We start from the raw sequence: 19,281 nt of genomic DNA on the forward strand, positions 1-19,281 counted from the left end.
GGGGAATGATCCCATTCCTCAGGTATTCGTCTGGGAGACCGTAAAGGATTGCTTCCAGACAGGAAGGACGTCTGTCTTCCTAAAGAGTGTCTAGCCCAACTCGTTGAACTACTGTCATTTCTTTCTGGTTCTCCTGTTCCAAATACACAGCCTGAGCTCCTCCCTCCTTCTCTGAGTCTCTCAGTTCCATGAGGACGGGCATCGACGCAGTCATAACTGCTGGCACTCACTGGCACTCCAGAAAAGCCCATGGGGCTTATTCATTGTACGTGGGGGAGCGCCCCTGTCCTTCAGGCATTTCACCATCTTGAGCTGGTGACTAGTTCAAGACCATTCTGTAGAGTGAACACATTTATTTAGGATGCCCTTGAAGTACTGTTAAACAAAGGAAGCTGAATTGGCTGGCTTTGCTGCCCGGCATATAGAAGAAGGATTTGTGCTGGGTGGTGCAACTGTGACCTGCACTTCCTCTTCCATATACCTTGCCCTGCTAATACCATGTTGGAATTATTTCCTTAATTTCTAAAGCTGCATGTGCGGAAATGGCTTATATTTCCTGTTTTGATAAACTAATAGAACTTTACTGAGAACCTTGTTTCCCGAGTTGGCTTTCTTCTCTTTTGGCCTCTTTTTTGATTAAAATAGTAATTCTAAAAGTCCAGCTTGACTGGACTTGTGTCAAAGACAAAGAATTGTATAGATTTTTTTTTTTTTTTTGCCTTGAAAAGATAACTTTTTAGCTTTTAAAAGGATGATAACTTTTTAACAATAGGTAATGTTGATCCTGTTTGTCACTTGGCATAGGTTTTTCAGTATTCCTCTGTGGAGGGAATTTGGGTTAGATGCTAGGCACAATCCAATCGTCAGCTATCTGTAAATTCCCTTCAGAGGATGGCTCTTGTTGGCTGGAGGTAAATTGGCTTAAAAAGACCTCCTCGGACAAGAAGTTTCTTGGAACATGTAGAGGACAAAATATTCTTTGTTTTGGGACAGATGAGTTCTGTTCTTGCGATTCATATAACTCGATTACTGCTCATTTTCTATGTGCAAGTTGAGAACAATGACCAGCATTTTTTTTCGTTCGTCTACATGGCATCCACTTTAAATGATACTCATGTCTGCAGAGGGCTGCGTGCATTTCCATGGTTTGTTCCCTTGCTATATGTTGACAATTTGCAGTGGTCGTAGAGAAATAGTAGTCTCAAAGAGTTTAAATTGTTTATGTGTTTTGTTTCCTGGCATTCAGGTTGTCATTTAAACCTATTTTTTTAGTGTCCTAAATATAAGGACCAATCTGCCATGGAGAGAAGTGACATTGGGCAGTTTTCTCCACGTTTTGAGATGGGCGATTCCTCAGACATCTACCAAAGAGGACACCCTTTTCCCAGGTGGCAAAGGAGGGACTCTCCCTCTGCCTGGTGGCACAGGATCCTAGTGAAGGCAACACGATACTCTCTTCTCACTGTCATGGGGTCACTCACAGAAGAGCCAGGGCAGCAACCAGGAGGACCGGATGTCCTCTTAATCCTGCAGCTGCCACTCTTGATCTCTGCTCCAACTCCACTGTATCCCATTGATAAATGACAGAGTCTCTGCTGGCAGCCAGGCAGCTAGTGACTCCAAGCAAGAAATTCTGCATTTGATCCTGATAGGAGCCTGGTTCAAGAAACTAGAACCTGGTTTTCCTTAAAGGGTTCCATGACTTTTATTCTTCCAGAGGTAAAAGACTCACCAAGGAATCTAGATTGTGCATCTAGAGTGATTTGATGTCTATGGTAAATCTATCCATGCAAACAGATGGATTTTCATATCTTCTTTTTTTTTTTTTTATTGAGACACAGTCTCACTCCGTCACCCAGGCTGGAGTGCAGTAGCACAGTCGTGGCTCACTAAAACCTCCACTTCCTGGGTTAAAGTGATTCTTGTGTCTCAACCTCGTGAGTAGTTGGAATTACAAGCGTGAGCCACCATGTCCAGCTAATTTTTACATTCTTAGTAGAGACAGGGTTTCACCATGTTGGCCAGGCTGGTCTTGAACTCCTAACTTCAAGTGATCCACCGCCTAGGCCTCCCAAAGTGCTAGGTTTACAGGTGTGAGCCACCACACCCAGCCCAATTTCCACATCTTTCTAAATGTAATGATGCCAAGATTTAAATAAGACTCCAAGGAAAAGAATTCCCATATATGAAGTCAACCAAGAAATCCCTCACTCAAAGATTCCCGTTCTGCACCTGGAAAAAATGTCTGTTGCATTCCAATTGAGTAGAATGTAATCTAAGGCTTCTGGAAAACACATCTTATGCCTTTACATACACTGCCAACTGGCTCCTAAACATTTCCAATTCCTATAGTTTTGAATTGGCACAGCAATGCTGGCTACCAGTTTCAGAACAGGAAAAAGAAGAGCTCTAGAAGGATATTTTGAATTTTTAAAAAAATGAAAGAGAGAACTACAATTTTTTAGCACTTGGAGGGATTAGAGGCTCAGCCACTGAGTCCTTAGGGCTCAGAGCCACCCCAGATGCAGCACAGGTCACAGAGGTCAAAGCAAGGTCCAAGGGCCATCACTTTTCTAGGACAGACATGCCAGGCACCCACTGAGTCATGGAACATGCTGAACCTGTAATAACTCCTACCTTCTGTTGCACCCAGGGTGATGGTTCAGTGGTTTCCAGCTTTCTCGCTATCTCTAAACAAAGCCTGTTTTCACAATGCCCATCCGACCACCTAGTGTAGGGCTTTGCAAACCTCGATGTGCTAACCTGGAAGTCATGCTAGAAAGCAGGTTCTACTCCAAGAAAGGTGGGGTGGGGCCTGCATTCCTCACTAGCTCCAGGGTGATGCTGATGGGCCCTGTCCACACAGCACACTTGCCATGGCGGGGGCCAGCTGGGAGAGCAGCTGCCCTTCAGACAAGCACTCATGACCTCTTTGACTTTGTGTCTAAGTCCCTGCCTCTGATCAGTTTTCCTCTCTGTTTCCCTCTTATTCCCTCCCATTTTATTTGTGGTACAACTTCCAGGTAAATCTTCCTCAAACTCTCTGTCCAGTGTCTTCTTTGCTACCTGCTCTCTCTCTTGTTTCTTTCTTTATTTTTATTTTTTCTTTTTGAGATAGGGTCTTGCTCTGTTGCCCAGGCTGGAGTACAGTGGCGTAATCTTGGCTCACTGCAACCTCTACCTCCCGGGCTCAAGCCATCTTCCCACCCCAGCCCTCCAAGCAGCTGGGACCACAGGCGTGCACCACCACACCCAGCTAATTTTTTTGTTTTGTTTGTTTGTTCGTTTGTTTTGTACAGACAGGGTTTTGCTTTGTTACCCAGGCTGGTCTTGAACCCCTGAGCTCAAGCGATCTGCCTGCCTGGGTCTCCGAAAGTGCTGGGATTACAGGCATGAGCCCCCGCACCCGGCCTTCTCTCCTGCTTCTTTGCTGCCTGTGGCTTTCTCTACCCTGCTCCTCCCTTGCCAGCGAGGGTTTTGTCCCTATGAACTGGTGCAAGAATGACCGGTCCTTCATCTCTTCCTTGCAGCTCAGAGACTTTCAAGTCTACCTTGCTTCTTAGGTTTATGCTGCTTTGGACACTTATATCCTAAAATTTATAATTCACATTTATTTTTCAGAACTATTCCTTTTGGTTCCACAACACTAAAGATGTCAAGAGCTTACAATAATCAGACTTAGCAGCCCCTTCCCTTTGTCCACAGTGCCTCTGCCAGCTTCTTTAATTCCTCTGCCTTTCTTGAAGGAGCAGATAAGTCCAATGGGGTCTGGCCTCCAGGTTGGTGTGTGATGAGATAGTTGGCAAGGTGGGACTGCCTGCAGGTCCTCAGTAAATGTTCATTCATTTTCTGAGGGAAGTAATGATTCATCCCCCTAGGCAAACTCCTTCCATGATTTGGAATTTAGGTCTGAAGTTTCCTGGCCATGCACCTGGGAAGCCACTGAGCTGGCTGTCAGCTGAGTAGGGACTAAGGATGTTCAACTGTGGGTACTGAAAAGCGGCACTAGATTGAAATGGAGTCCTGAGCTGCAAATTGGGGAGCACAGCAGTGTTGGAGCATCCTGAAAGTCATAGGAAGAATGGGCTTCGAGTCACTCCAACTCAGCATGTTCCTGATTCCCTGATAATGATCATGATGATGATGATGACGATGATGATGGCATGAAGGTGGTGCCCTCCTAGGCCTGGAGGTTAGGGGTAGCCAGTCTGTCTCTGCTTTCTAGCAGTGAGAGCCTCAGGCTGTCAGGCAGGGAGGTTGGCCTTGGGAGGTAGGCATAGAAGGAATAGTGGAGCATAGCAGAGCCCTAGGGCGCAGGCCTGAACACAGCCAGTCCTCTCTGTGAACAGGATAATGCAATACTTAAGGACCCACTGTTCCTAATTTGCTCTCTAACCATCCTCTTCTTCGCAGCTCTTACCAGAATTTAAATTATGTGGGTTTAGTTGTTTGTTTACTTATTTCACCTTCTTGTCTACTTGGTCACCTGCCACAGGCAGGAGCAATGTCTAATCTGCCCCCTACTCTATACCCAGAGCCCAGCACAGTGCATGGCTCAGAGGAAATTCACATCAGTGATCATGAGTGAATGAATTTGTAAAGTGAAAGCGTGGATGAAGGACCTCCCAGCCCCTTGCCCTTTGTCATGTTAGTTTGGAATTGGGGATGTGAGGTGTCCTCTCACTGGTGCAGTTGAAGGAAGGTGCCGAATATGGTTCAGATTCCTCGGTGGTCCCGAGTTCCCTGGGTGGGGAGGTTCTGTGTGCCTATGAGGAGGTGAGAGTCAGGCATTCTCCAGGGAGTAGGGTGCCCCCACCAGCTTTCACAGGCCTTCTGTAAAACTGGTCCCGCCAGGCCTTGAGTCCTTCCCTGCCTTGGGGTGAAGGACACCCAGACAATCACAGGAGTTTGGCCAGCCAGGCTGAACGGCTACAGTACACCCCAGGAGCCTGGAGCACGTTCCACACCTGCAGTAGGAGCTGCAGGAACCTCCTGGCCCTGCGAGCTTCAGTGGGGTCGGCAGCCAGGCACACCTGCAGGGGGCATCAGTGAGAGCTGGGCATTGGAATTGCCCTACACAGTTGCTGCCTTGGAAATTCAGACTTGAAATGAGAAATTAATGGAGGATTGAATTGATGTTTCTTTCATGAGCCTGTGATTGTTGTAAAAAGAGGTGTGTCAAATGCTTGGTGAGACCCATGCAGGATTCTTTAAAGAACACTGAGGCAAACCAGACCTTATAGGGACAAACAGGCCTCACGGAGACTGAAGTTAAAATATGGACCAGGGCCAGTGTTTTTTCATGAAGGGGGTGAGCAGAGATTTGAGGAGGCTGCAGGGTGGGAGGAAACTCATCATTTTTATTAAGGAGTTGACAAGAATAGGATCGCGGCTTGTCTTTGATTTGCGTTAAGCAGTAAAATGAAGGGATAGGCTGGAGGGCTGAGAGCAGGGTGGCAGCAGGTGCGTGCAGTCGGTATGCCTCTGCTGGAGGGAGTGGCCAGGCCACAGACATGGGACACCACATAGCAGTCCTCACACTCCTCCTCTGAGGTCCTCAGGGAGGCATTTGTGTCTCGAGACTGTTTCAGAGACCCATGTCTTCTCAGGGGATGCCAAGGCTCAGGTCAGAGACTTGTTGAGTTTTTAAGAGACTGTCTGAAGCACACACCCTGCCCTAATAAGTCAATATTTCTGTTCCTCCTGGAGACCTCACATTCCAAAGTGTGGTACTTCGGGCTCTTGTAAATGTTGGAATTCCTAAGAGTCTCGCTGGAGGACAGGTAAGATGTCAGTGGGAACACACATACACACATGCACGTGCGTGTGTGCAGGCACAGCTGGCATGTCCATGGAAACTGCCTTGGCGTGGAATGAGCAGGGCTGCCTCTCAATGAGGTATTCCTTCCCTCACAATATAGCACTGGAGCCATCGGTACATGTAGAAAAGTGTTACTGGGAGGTATCTTAATCAGCCTACAAGTCCTAGTTCCAAAAGTAAGAATGCATCATTCATTTTTGAGTGGGTTATGAATAACTCACTACAACTAAATACAGTGAATATCGTAAACCTAGAATAAAGAGTCTGTTAGATCAATTTGAAACCATTCAAATCATTTCAACCTTTGATTTATATGGAGGGATTTGGCAAGTGGCTTTAAAATCAAAATTAAAAATAGCATGGGAAACAGCAGATGGAGGATATGAGTTGATGCTTTACCCTATAGACCAAGGAGGCCCGCCTGCCCTTCCCAGACAACTGGCCAATGAATTATTGGGTCAACTGAGGACCTCTGCCAAGCGCCTGTTCATGCCTCCCTCATGTGTAGTAAAAGGCATGAATGCGCCAGCCCATCTAGTCTTGAGCTTTGGTGCTAAACTTTCTGGCTTAGTGTGGAGTTGGATTTCTAGAAATCACATATTCAGATCATGGGATTTATGAGTCCCATTGCAGATAAACATTGGAGCCATTAAAAAATTGGCAAATACCTAGGATCGTGTTTTCAGGGCATGAGAGGATTTTATATATGTTTACTTTTACACCATAAACTCCAGCTGCCTCATTACCTCACTCAAGACAAAAAGATCACTGGAAAGAAATGTAAAAGCTTTCAAGGTACTGTTTTCTCTGAAGGGTTTGGGACTTTCCACTTTTTGGAGTTTTTTTTTTTTTATAGTAGTAACTGATGCATCAGACACTATATTAGGTAAATATTTATAAGAAGAACATAAAAAATGTGAAACACTCAGATGAGAGTTCTCTAGAAGAAAATTGTTAGCTGAAAGAAAAAAAAAATCACCCATACAAAAGGAACATGGAGTCATTGCTGGAACCCAAGGCCAACTCTTGCCAGGAGGTTTTGGGTCAGAAGCCTGCGTGTCCTGCCCTTCTGCCCTGGACTATCTGGAAGACCCTGCTGGGCGGCAGTGGCAGAGTGGGCCTGGCCATGCCACTTGCACCTCCACGTGGACATGCAGCTGGTGACAGGAACGGGGAAGGTTCCAGCAGACCCGCTATCACAAAACAACTTACAGAGGGAGTCCCCAAGTGATAGTCCTGTTTAGTCTATTGACACGTAACTCAGAAGAGAGTGAAAAGGCTGTGGTAAAATACAATTTGCTTAACATTGGAAAGGGTTCTGTCATCTGGTAAGTTTTACTTGCATGATAAGGTTTCAATCAGTGAACACCAGAAGCCAGCCTTGTCCAGGGTCCCTTAGGTGTAACTGTGTGATAATAGGGAGGCTCCAGGCAGGCTGGCATAGGCTGGCTGAGGGTGAAAAGCTAGATTAAGATTCACCTGTGAGCCACTGCTCACCTGTGTGTGTGGAGGAGGGCTGCAGTAGCTCACCTGTTTGTGTGGGGAGGGCTGCAGTAGCTCACCTGTGTGGGGGGAGGGCTGCACTAGCTCACCTGTGTGTGTGGGGGGGAGGGCTGTACTAGCTCACCTGTGTGTGGGGGAGAGGGCTGCACTAGCTCACCTGTGTGTGTGGGGGAGGGCTGCACTAGCTCACCTGTGTGTGTGGGGGAGGGCTGCACTAGCTCACCTGTGTGTATGGGGAAGGGCTGCACTAGCTCACCTGTGTGTGGGGGGAGGGCCGTACTAGCTCACCTGTGTGTATGGGGAAGGGCTGCACTAGCTCACCTGTGTGTGTGGGGAAGGGCTGCACTAGCTCACCTGTGTGTGTGGGGGAGGGCTGCACTAGCTCACCTGTGTGTGTGGGGGAGGGCTGTACTAGCTCACCTGTGTGTATGGGGAAGGGCTGCACTAGCTCACCTGTGTGTGGGGGGAGGGCTGTACTAGCTCACCTGTGTGTATGGGGAAGGGCTGCACTAGCTCACCTGTGTGTGTGGGGGAGGGCTGCACTAGCTCACCTGTGTGTGGGGGGGAGGGCTGTACTAGCTCACCTGTGTGTGGGGGGGGGAGGGCTGTACTAGCTCACCTGTGTGTGGGGGAGAGGGCTGTACTAGCTCACCTGTGTGTGGGGGAGAGGGCTGCACTAGCTCACCTGTGTGTGTGGGGGAGGGCTGCACTAGCTCACCTGTGTGTGTGGGGAGGGCTGTACTAGCTCACCTGTGTGTGTGGGGGAGGGCTGCACTAGCTCACCTGTGTGTGTGGGGAGGGCTGTACTAGCTCACCTGTGTGTGTGGGGGAGGGCTGCACTAGCTCACCTGTGTGTGTGGGGAGGGCTGTACTAGCTCACCTGTGTGTGTGGGGGAGGGCTGTACTAGCTCACCTGTGTGTGTGGGGGAGGGCTGCACTAGCTCACCTGTGTGTGTGGGGAGGGCTGTACTAGCTCACCTGTGTGTGTGGGGAGGGCTGCACTAGCTCACCTGTGTGGGGGTTGAGGACTGCACTAGGTCACCTGTATAGGGCGGAGGGCAGCACTGGCTCACCTGTAGAATGAAGGTTGTACTAGCTCACCTCTCAGGGGAGAGGAGGCCTGTGCTGAGACTCGGCTGATCAGAAAGGGGAGAAAAGAGGGTCACTCTGATTGCCATCATCTCAAAACGCTTAATACTGTCACGATTTGAAAGGAAGAGCTAAGGTACTTGTCCAGTAGCCCAATCTCCAAGTCCATCTTTGATCTGATGTTGAGATCAAGGATGAGAAACACCTTTTTGCCCCATCGGGATTGCCCATCCAGGGAACTCCCTCCATCTCCCACTGACTCACTTAAGGTTGTATCTCCTTCTCTGATGAAACACTCAATGGGGTCACCCGCTTGCCTGAATAGGTCCTGAGGAAAGCCTCTTCCCGGCATTCCTCCTCCTTACTGAGCATAAGTGTGTCCCGTAGGGCGAAGGGGAAAGAAAGTGGACTTCCTCTGCCGACGCCCCTCAGTTGAAGTCGCAAGTGATATCGGTGGTGCAGATGAGGGTTTGGCATCCCGACAGATGCACCTGCCAGTCCCGCCTCCTCACACGGCCCTCCCTTTGATCACCATGATGGGTGTCCCATGAGGGAGCCACCGTTTGCACCGACACCTCCTCCTCCCCTCCGTGGTGGCCCACTCCTGCCCACCTCTATGGGTTCCCCGCCAGCATTTTCTCCAGGCACGTGCTCCACACGTCCAGGCAGAAGGCAGAGCTGCTGCCCATGCCCCGGAGTTTCTCATGCATGCCACAGGCCTGCTCCTTCCTGATTCCTCACTTCACATGGAATCCAGATTCTCGGAATGTTCTCCTGACGCTGGAGGTCCAGGACTTTGCTTGGCATCAGGCAGTTTATAGGCACTTTTTTTTTTTTTTTTTTTGAGACAGTCTTACTCTGTGGCCCAGGCTGGAGTGCAGTGGTGTGATCTCAGCTCACTGCAACCTCCACCTCCCGGTTCAAGCGATTTTCCTGCCTCAGCCTCCTAAGCAGCTGGGAATACCGGTGCCTGCCACCACGCCTGGCTAATTTTTGTATTTTTAGTAGAGACGGGGTTTCACCATGTTGGCCAGGATGGTCTCGATCTCCTGACCTTGTGATCCACCTGCCTCGGCCTCCCAAAGTGCTGGGATTCCAGGTGTGAGCGACCGTGCCCAGCCTAGTGAGCACTATTTAAAGACTCCTTGACCATAGAACATACAGCACCAAGGGTGAACCCTGGTCTCAACTGTGGACTCTGGTGATGGTGATGCGGGCAGACTCGGCGATTGTAACCAGCATACACGTTGGTTCCAACCTGTACATCCTGGTGCAGGATGTCAATGGTGGGGGATTTCAGGGGTGGGAGAGACAGGGGTATATTGGAAATCTCTGGACCTTACACTCGATTTTGCTGTGCACCAAAAACTGCTCTAAAAATTAGTCTATTTTTTTAAAAAAGCCTTATTGAATGTTTTGAATGAATCGTTTCTAGAGTTGGAAGGATTCTCAACAGATGATATTTTAATACATGTTGTAGTTGGCAATGTTTAGGTAACTTTTCTTTGCCTCGTGTTTTATTGTTGCAGGGTGTGAAGAAGTTTGATGTGCCGTGTGGAGGAAGAGATTGCAGTGGGGGCTGCCAGTGCTACCCTGAGAAAGGTGGACGTGTAAGTCACAGCATTACAATAAATAATATTATCTTCCTCATACAGTCATGCCTCGCTTAACGACGGGGTACCTTCTGGGACACGTGTGGCTGGGCAGTTTCATCATTGCTTGAACATGCTTGAACATACTAGAGAGTACTCACACAAACCTAGATGGCCGGGCCTACTACACACCCGGCTGTGTGATAGAGCCTGTCGCTCCTAGGCTACAAACCTGTACGTAGGCAGTTGCGACACAGTACTATTTGTATATCTAAATACAGAAAAGGTACAGTAAAAAGATGTAAAATGGGACTCCTGTGTAGGGCACTTAACCACGAACGGAGCTTGCAGGACTTGGAAGTTGCTCTGTCTGCGTTGGGGAGTGCGGGGTGCGTGGATGTGAAGGCCTGGGGCATGACCGCGCACCACTGTAGATCCATCAACACTGGGTCTTAGGCGGCCCTAAACTTACGTTTTCAATATTTTTCTTTCTTCAGTAGTAAATTAACCTTAGTTTACTATAACTTTTTTACTTTATAAACTGTTAAACTTTTTAAACTTTTTGACTCTTTTTGTAATAACACTTAGCTTAAAACACACATTGTACAACTGTACAAACATATTTTCTTTTTCTACGTTTTTATTCGATGTTTTTTTCTATTAAAAAAATTTTTTTTACTTTTTAAACTTTTTTGTTGAAAACAAAGAAGCAAACAGACATGGGAGCCTGGGCCTACACAGGCTCAGGATAATCAATATCACTGTCTTCCACCTCCACATCTTGTCCCACCAGAAGGTCTTCGGGGCAGTAACACGCATGGAGCCGTCATCCCCTCTGGGAACAATGCCTGCTTCTGGATTCTTCCTGAAGCACCTGCCTGAGGCTATTTTACAGTTAACATATGTACACATATAAATAGGAGTACACTCCAAAATAACAATAAAAAGTAGAGTATAGTAAATGCAGAAACCAGTGACGCAGTTGCTTGTCACCAAGTGTCATACACTGCATGTAACTGCATGTCCACACTTTGATGCAACCAGCAACACAGCAGGTTTGTCCCCACCAGCACCACCACAAACATGTGGGTCATGCGCTGGGCAGATCCGGTGTCATCTTAGGGCACCACTATCTTCAGCGCAGTCTGTTGTTGACCAAAAAGTCATGATGCGGTGCCTGATTGTACTTCCATTTGAAATGAGAGTGTCTTAAATTACCTGAGTAAGTCATTGCACACTTTGCTAAGAAATTTAATACAATTGTATTCCACTAGAACAAACAATAATATAATGCAAAATTGGGTCAATGTATACCACTTTCCTACAAAATTGAGAGCAATTTTAATTTTCATAAGCATCTTTTCTTTCATTCATTGTTCATTATAAGTACATACGTGTGTTTGCATGTGTGTATATATGTGCATATATAAAGCAATGATGTTTTATAGTTATAATAAGCAGAAATGTCATAAAAATATTCTGTAAAGAAAAAAGTAGTTGCATTTATACTGCAATATAGTTATACAAACTAGGGAGCACTGGCAATTGTATCATTGCTAACAATTCTCACTTTGAAAATATTCACTCCCTGAATGTCTTTGATGTGGTCCGTCTGATAGATAAGTAAGAGGAAAAAAGGGTACCCCAAATTATCACCATTACATCTGGCAGAATTTGAAATATTGCCCTGATATTGGATTTAATATGTTCAATCAAAGTGATTGATCTCTGATTCTGTTGCCTTTAAAACTGATATCTTTAAAACTGAGTCTTGGTGTTACTTGGTTTAAAAGTATAATTTATATGTGCACGTTTAAGTCCATCTTGCATGTGTGAAGGTGTGGGGAGTAGTATTTTGTTTGATGACCCAGCCTCCTTGCCTTTATTCCCTGGACTCGTGCATCTGTCCTGGGACACATGCTTGTCTACACCTTCGTTTGGCAAATGCCAGGTTGTCAAGGCAACTGGAAACTCTTGCCTGCATTGCCCTGATGTTGTTGGAATCAGAAATCATAACAGCCCTTGGGTGTCCAAATGAGTTTCCCCAAGTTGAATCCTGAAGTCAGTTTCTACCATAGCCATTTCCCATCCCTACCTGCCAGGAAGAACGACCCTCTGCTGGAGCTTGGCCTCCAGGGCTGAGGTGCGATGCCGCTGCCTCCTCTCCTGTGTCCCCTCCACAAAATCAAATGGGCACAGTTCGTGATAGGGAACCTCTTTATAAATACTGTCATCCTATTTCCTAACCTGTGACTGATCATTATTTCACTGTCAAAAATCACAACTGAGGAGGCTTCCTGCCCCTTTGATCAAAGCTCCCATCTCTCCACCTGCTGCGTTCATCATTAGTTGCAATTCTCAAAACAGTTATTTTTGTTTCGGTTAAGCATTCCTCTGCCTGCTGTGGGGACTTTATGGTTTAGAAATTGCTGGTTGAAGATCATTTATCAGCACTTAACAAGGCTAAATAATTTTTAAGTTTATGGAAGCCATTTCACAAGATGTAAAATTCCCCTGGGTCTCATGCTATGGATTTTCCCAACGACACTTCTGTGGCAGTGATGAGAATGCCTGACTGCAGACTCTCCACCCCGTAGCCCTTGACTGGCTCAGCCTTATATGGGCATGGATAAAATTGGTGGTATACACATATCTGTGAGACTAGCTGTGTGGGACGGAGTTACTGTCTAGAGCGACTCTGCATTCTTCTCCATGTCATCAGATAAACAGAACCCAAACAAACTGAGTAGAGGTGACCAGATCTGTTCTTTTCACTTTCTATGATTATTTAATGCAGAATCAACATAGTAACATTTTCCATAATGCCTTTAGGAGAATTTGATTCTTCAGTAAACATAGCTAGTTCAGATTATTTCAATATATAATGGCATCTGCATAGCAGTGTACTGTTACACGATGCCAGAGGTCTTTTCAGTGAGGTTATTAGGAGGGGATTTCTAAGGATCCCCAAGACTCTGTGATTTCATGAATTCACAGCACAGGCATTGAGACCTTTTTATTTCCCAGGGTCCCTAATGAAGGAAACACCTTGAGTCTCTTTCTATACTTTGCCAAGTAAAATGAAAAATCGACACCTTCTGGTTAATCTGATTAACATGAGTAATCCAAAACTCCGTGTGGGCTTGGCTGTCCTCTAGCTATCCAGACGGGTTATCAACACTGATCCAATTAAGCTGTGATTGGCAGCTGTCTGAAGGGTTGTACAAAAGAGGCAAATGATACCCGCCCCCCACCCCGGGGCCTGGACTGTGGGATCCAGTGTGCACGCGCAGCACTCATGTGGCCTGAAATCTGGCTGTACCTGTACCTCTGGGTGCTGCGTGATGCTTAACACTGTCATTTCACCTGGGCCGAGGCCCGTGCTGCCAAGGGACCACACAGCCAGTCACTGGAGTGTGTTAACAATCAGCACACAAGGCTGCTCTGTTAATTCAGGTGAGACCCTGAACATTCACCGATAAAGTGATAGAAATAGCTGATGATAAAAGGTAAGAAAGAGATCAGTGATGCCATTTACCATTTTCTTATTCCTGGAGATATTCTTCTGTGTGTTACAGGAGACAGTTACTCCCAGGACTGCTGCATCTACTGTATTAAAACATTTTTAAGATAGAGCATCTGTTTCAATACTACAAATCCGGTGCATGTGGCTTAACTATTTATTAATTAACAGATTTTCCCAAATGTGCTCTTGCAGAAGCATTGCTCTGTCTGCCCTACTTTTGGACTGATAGTATTTTTTTAAAGTAAGATAATACATAAAAATAGCAGCTGGACAGAGCTTGCTGTCGAAAGGGCTGTGTGCATAGTTCGTTCTTTCCCACAGCTTCCCCTGGGGTGGCTCCCGTCTCTCTTCCCTGTGGTGCTACTGTAACAGCCCTGGAAATGCCTGGCTGCAGACTCGCCACACCCCAGCACTTGGCTAGCTCAGCCTTTTATGGGCATGGTACCCCAGTTCATCTGTGCGTCACCATGGTGACAGCCAACATCGGAAGTTGTACGTCACTGGATAACTTTTGGACACGAAGCAGAAATCACAAGCATACTATGGATTCCAGTTCCAAATGGATTCTCACGTGACCAATGAATGAGCTTTGGGTCAATTTGCAGAGCTTTGTTCATCCCTGGGCGGTGAGTGGTAGACTCTCCCAGCAGGGAGAGAATTGCTTCTCCCAGACAGAACCACCCAGTCCCATAGATAATTCCAGCAAGCCACAGAGTTGAGGCCTGAAGAGGCAAGGCAGGAGCTGTGTCCCGGCTGCTTGGCACGGCCCACTTCCCCTCCCTGGGCAGAGCTGGGAGGAGCTGAGCCAGGAGCCAGCCCATGTCCTGTAGTTCACATACGAGCACACTGACTTCAGGAGGGAAATGGCCTCTGCAAATCTCACACCCAGATTGTGGCAGAGTCCAAAACAAAACTCAAGTCTGGGGACTTAGACAAATTCTTTTTCCAGCATAATCATCTTTTGTGTCCGTACTCCTCTTCCCATATGTCAGCCTAGAAGAGTGAGGCTCTCCGGGGTGCAGGGAAGAACATAGGCAGCGTGAGAAGAGAGTTTCCCCTCGTTACACAAGAGTTATGGCTCCCTAGTTAACTCTCTAACCACCTCTTCAGTTGTTTTGTGGATTAAAAAATAACTTTAACAAATGATTCAGGGCTCTATTGTTATTTGAGGGTCTGTATTTCAAATAATCTCTAGTAAGCATATTGGAATAATTATAAATGATAAGTTCCGATTCATTGATACTGCATGTTCTCAGATTTATCCCTCCACTGAATACCAGGCAATCATCAGCACCAAACAAGGTGCCCGCCCCTAGCACCTTTCACTGCAGCCCTCCCAGGCTCAAGCAGTTCTCCTGTCTTAGGCCCTCAAGTAGCTGGAACTATAGGCGTGCACCACCACACCTGGCTAATTTTTGTATTTTTTTTTTTTTTTTTGTGGAGATGGGATTTTGCCATATTGCCCAGTCTGGTCTTGAACTCCTAAGCTCAGGCAGTCTGCCCACCTCAGCCTCCCAAACTTCTGGGATTACAGGTGTGAGCCACCACACCCAGCCTTCTTTTTCTATTCTCTTTTCAGTTTTCTTTCTTTATACACCATGGAGATGGAAGGCAGTTGAATGGGAAGCATCAAAGTGAGTTTCAGTTACAGAATTTCTGTCAGAGTTATCAGCACCATGCAATGTAAAGGTTAATAATATAGAAAGCAGTAGAGGGGCAGGTAGGAAATCGGAGTCAACAAATAAGACAGCTTTGCTTTGCTTGTTAACTCACCTAGCAGATGGTGAAAGTCTTGGATTTTTCCAAGTAAGGTCAATTTTAGTTCATTATTTCAGTAACTTAGCCAGGTTCCTGTTCCCCCCCAAACATCTGATTTTTGACCATAAACTCTGATCAGATAGGTTGTTTCAAATTTTTTAATGACATCAACCTTCACAGGGCACCTCCTGTGTCCTAAGGCACTTGGGTATTCCAGAAACTGGTAAATATGAAGACTGGTTGGATAACTCCGTGTTGGGAATTAGTGAGATGCTCAGATGGCCCTGTCACACGACAACAGGGAAAAGAGAACCCACGTCATCAGCCCCTGAACGAGTGAGTGGAGGCCTCTGCATCACTTAGCATGCATCCAGGCAGTACCCACAGTGCCCCCTGTGGCCTGGCAGCTGCAGCTGAGAGCCTGGAGACTATGCTTCTGGAAGGTTGCGATTGACAAGCTCGCTCAAGTAAGCAGTGGCTGAGTGCTTAGGGCAACAAGTTGTGTTTAGCGACTGCATTTTTTCATGTAGCTAAGAGTTTCCCACAGTCTATGGGTCCCTGGACTTGGGTCAAATAGTCCTTAGCCTCACCAGATTTCTTAAATTCAACAATATAAATCAAAGTAAAAGAAACCAGAGAGAAACTGAGCAAAAATAGCTGCCAAGAGAAGAGGGAACGAGTGCTGGGGGGGGGGTTGGAGGCAGATAACGAGAAGGCAAGAAAATTCTTTGTCTTTGGCTCCTGCTGTCAGCTCAGAGGGGTCATCTTGAGATGAAAAAGAAAAGTCCCCAGCCTCGGGGAAGGAAAGGAGAGGGTGCCCCACGCAGATATGAAGCAAAGCCATTGGCAAGATATTCTCTCTAAGGAGAGCAGCGGTCTTGCCAAGGGTATCTTCTATTGTGTATTGCCGTCATAAACCCTACCCTTCCATGTAGATAGCCAGGATTTTAAAATAAAACTAAATCTTCCCCAAGGAGAGAATTGTGATGCCCTGGCAGCATGGGCACTTTTGTGTGGGTGTTTCCGTGGCTAGAGGGGTTCTGAAATTTTTGTATTTGTAGTAGAGATGGGGTTTCACCATGTTGGCCAGGCTGGTCTCGAACTTCTGACCTCAGGTGAGCCGCCCGCCTCGGCCTCCCAAAGTGCTGAGATTATAGGCGCGAGCCACTGCACCCGGCCTCTGTCTTAGTTCTTTGAAGATGTGTGCATGTGTGGAATAAAAACATCAGTGCTGCTGGTCGGACCTCTTTGCAAACCAACTGCAATTTTTCCAGACAGATACTTTTTAACGGTGTGCCCAGCATACTTAGAAAAAGAAATCTCCAGCATTTTACATGCTGCACAGAAAGGGCAAGGAATTAGTCAGAAATAGCAAAAACACCACCTGGCTTCCAGGCTTTTATAGCCCTGTCTACACATAGCTCTCACTCACTTTCAAAACCATGCAGTTATTTTTAGTGTGGCTTTGGAGCAAAGGTGGTCTGGCTCATCCAGCGCTGCAGGGGCTGTGGCAACTGGGTCCCATGATTATTTTCTGTGGGTGAGCTCCAAACTGGCCCATTATCTATCAAATCCTCAATGGTGTTATAATGGTTCTTTTGACATAAAATATTTATCATATGGGTGGGATGGCGAGTGGAGGAGGGGCCAGAAATTCGTAATTGCTTCTCTCTTCGTCAGCTGCATAATTAACTCAATTCTACCACAATTTATTAAAAGTCCCACTTCAAGAGAATGGTTAAATCTCGCTGGAAAGAAAGAGCCACATTATGCTCTGAAGCTCCAAGTTTCAGAAAATATTCTTTTTGTGAATATATAAGCCCAATAGGTCACCCATCTTGGTCTTACTTTCATGAAACCCTGACTTTATATTGTGTTTTCTTTTCATCTAGAATTTACTATCTAGAATAGTCTTACACATTTGCTATGAGTTTCCTGTCTCTCCACTCTCCCCAGATCTTCCCTCTACCCCTGGCTCCAAACTCAACGGAGATTGGATGTTCAGTATGGTAACTGCTAGGCACATGCAGCTATTTCAATTTCAGTTTTAATTAATTAAAATGAAATAAAATTTAAAATGCAGTTATCCTGTTCACTAGCCACACCTCAAGTACTCGCATAGCCACAACTCCAGAAGATGACTGCTCTGTTTACTTCTGTATTCCTGGGGCCTATGCGGGGCCTGACACATGGTGGATATATACTAAGTATTTGTTGAATGAATACATATTGTTTTTAAATTTTAGTAGCCAACTGTGGCTATGCATAATCCACTGCCTGTGTTAGGGGCCAAGTTTCCTGTTTTTCAAGGCATTTTCTTTCTTGCTTTTTTTTTTCGAGATGGAGTTTCGCTCTTGTTGCCTGGGCTGGACCGCAGTGGCGCCATCTCGAGTCACTGCAACCTCCACCTCCTGGGTTCAAGTCATTCTCCTGCCTCAGCCTCCCGAGTAGCTGGGATTACAGGCATGCGCCACCACGCCCTGCTAATTTTGTATTTTTAGTAGAGATGGGGTTTCTCCATGTTGGCCAGGATGGTCTCGAACTCCTGAGCTCAGGTGATTCACCTGCCTCGGCCTCCCAAAGTGCTGGGATTACAGGTGTGAGCCACTGTTCCCGGCCTGGCATTTTCTTTAATTAGAACTAGATGTCTCATTGAATGGAGCACCAAAGTATGAACCTCGAGACTTTGTCACAAAGGGCTCTGTGACCTTGGGTAGGGCACATGACTTCTTTAAAGGAGTCTCCTGAGGGCTTCACACCTTGCTCAAATGGGCCTTCCAGAGCTTTGCACACCCCTCCCCCTACCCTTCTCTCTGTACCTGCCCTTTCTCCACGCAATGCCCTTGGCTCTCCAAGAGTCACCCTGGCCCCATTGCAGCCCCTGCTGCTGGGGCATCCTCCCCGGTTCATTGACTCCTTCCTTCTCTTACACCAGTGCCTTACGTGCAGTTGCTGATAGAAAATACATATTTGAGCGTTGAAGGAATGTAAAACTCCATTGCTAAAACGAAGCTAGGGCCTTTCTTAGGATGGAGGACATGAAAGAAAATGCCACTTCCAAAGCTCAACACTCCATCGGATTGACAAGTTAGCTGGGATCAGATAATAATAGCCATTTCATGTCTTGATTAAAAACCTCACACAGACTCCACAGAACTGTTGATAAACTAGAGCAAAAGGAATTCACAGTTCCATTCTTCTTATAAACCAAACTAAAATGCTGACTTTCGAAATCCTTTTTTCCGACCTCCTGATGGAAAGTTTTGACAAGTGTAGCACTGAAGCATTTCCCCCTCTCTGCTAGAGGAGAAATGGCAATCTTCAAAGACCATCGTTTTGTTTTATTCGCTTCCAATTCATTCTTAGTAAACAATTGCAGGATTTCTAAAAAGACCAGACCATAGTAGTTACCAGACATGAGATGCTTTCTAAAAGCTACTTTGAATAGAAATGTTTTCTCTGAATCTGTCTTCCCTCATGCAGCAGGAAGAATGTCTAAAGCTATGGTACCTTCATATAGAAACCGCATCCACAGTCAGTCTTCCCAGTTGGGTTTATCTCAGCGGTCCTTTATAGGTGGTCTACACAAGACTCTAAATGTTGCCGCCTGTGAGCAGTCTTCTACTAGACTACTTCAATAATAAAGAGAAAACTACTAGATTGTTTTGCAAAGTTTTGAAATTACTGTTGTTGTTTTCTTCTGGAGACAGTAAAATAATAGCCAAGGGGAGAAAATGGCAGAAATGATCAAACCAAGCAACCGTATGCACATTTTCCTCCCTGAGGGGCCTTTGAATTTGCCACCTAAATGCTGCATGCAGTGGGTACCCCAGGAAGGAGGAAATGGGGTCCCTTCATCTCTGCTTTATTTTGTCCATCATTAAATCAGAAGGACATGGTTAGTGTCCTTCATCCTCGAAGGGTGAAGATGGCTGCATACATTGTCTGTTACTATCATTGACATTAGGGTAAACATATAATAAATGTATTTT

General features: G+C 46.3%; 1 protein-coding gene across 2 annotated transcripts in view; it reads left to right on the forward strand.

Moving 5' to 3' along the window:
- The window catches only part of COL4A2 (collagen type IV alpha 2 chain), a 207,688-nt gene that overhangs the window by 41,320 nt on the left and 147,087 nt on the right, over window positions 1-19,281 (forward strand). For both annotated transcript variants that reach the window (XM_063792318.1, XM_001136859.6), the window contains exon 4: window positions 9,943-10,023. In XM_063792318.1, the coding sequence (XP_063648388.1) occupies window positions 9,943-10,023 (81 nt within the window). The remainder of the gene's footprint in view (window positions 1-9,942; window positions 10,024-19,281) is intronic.

This window comes from Pan troglodytes, chromosome 14, assembly GCF_028858775.2.
Source record: "Pan troglodytes isolate AG18354 chromosome 14, NHGRI_mPanTro3-v2.0_pri, whole genome shotgun sequence".
NCBI classification, from domain to species: domain Eukaryota; kingdom Metazoa; phylum Chordata; class Mammalia; order Primates; family Hominidae; genus Pan; species Pan troglodytes.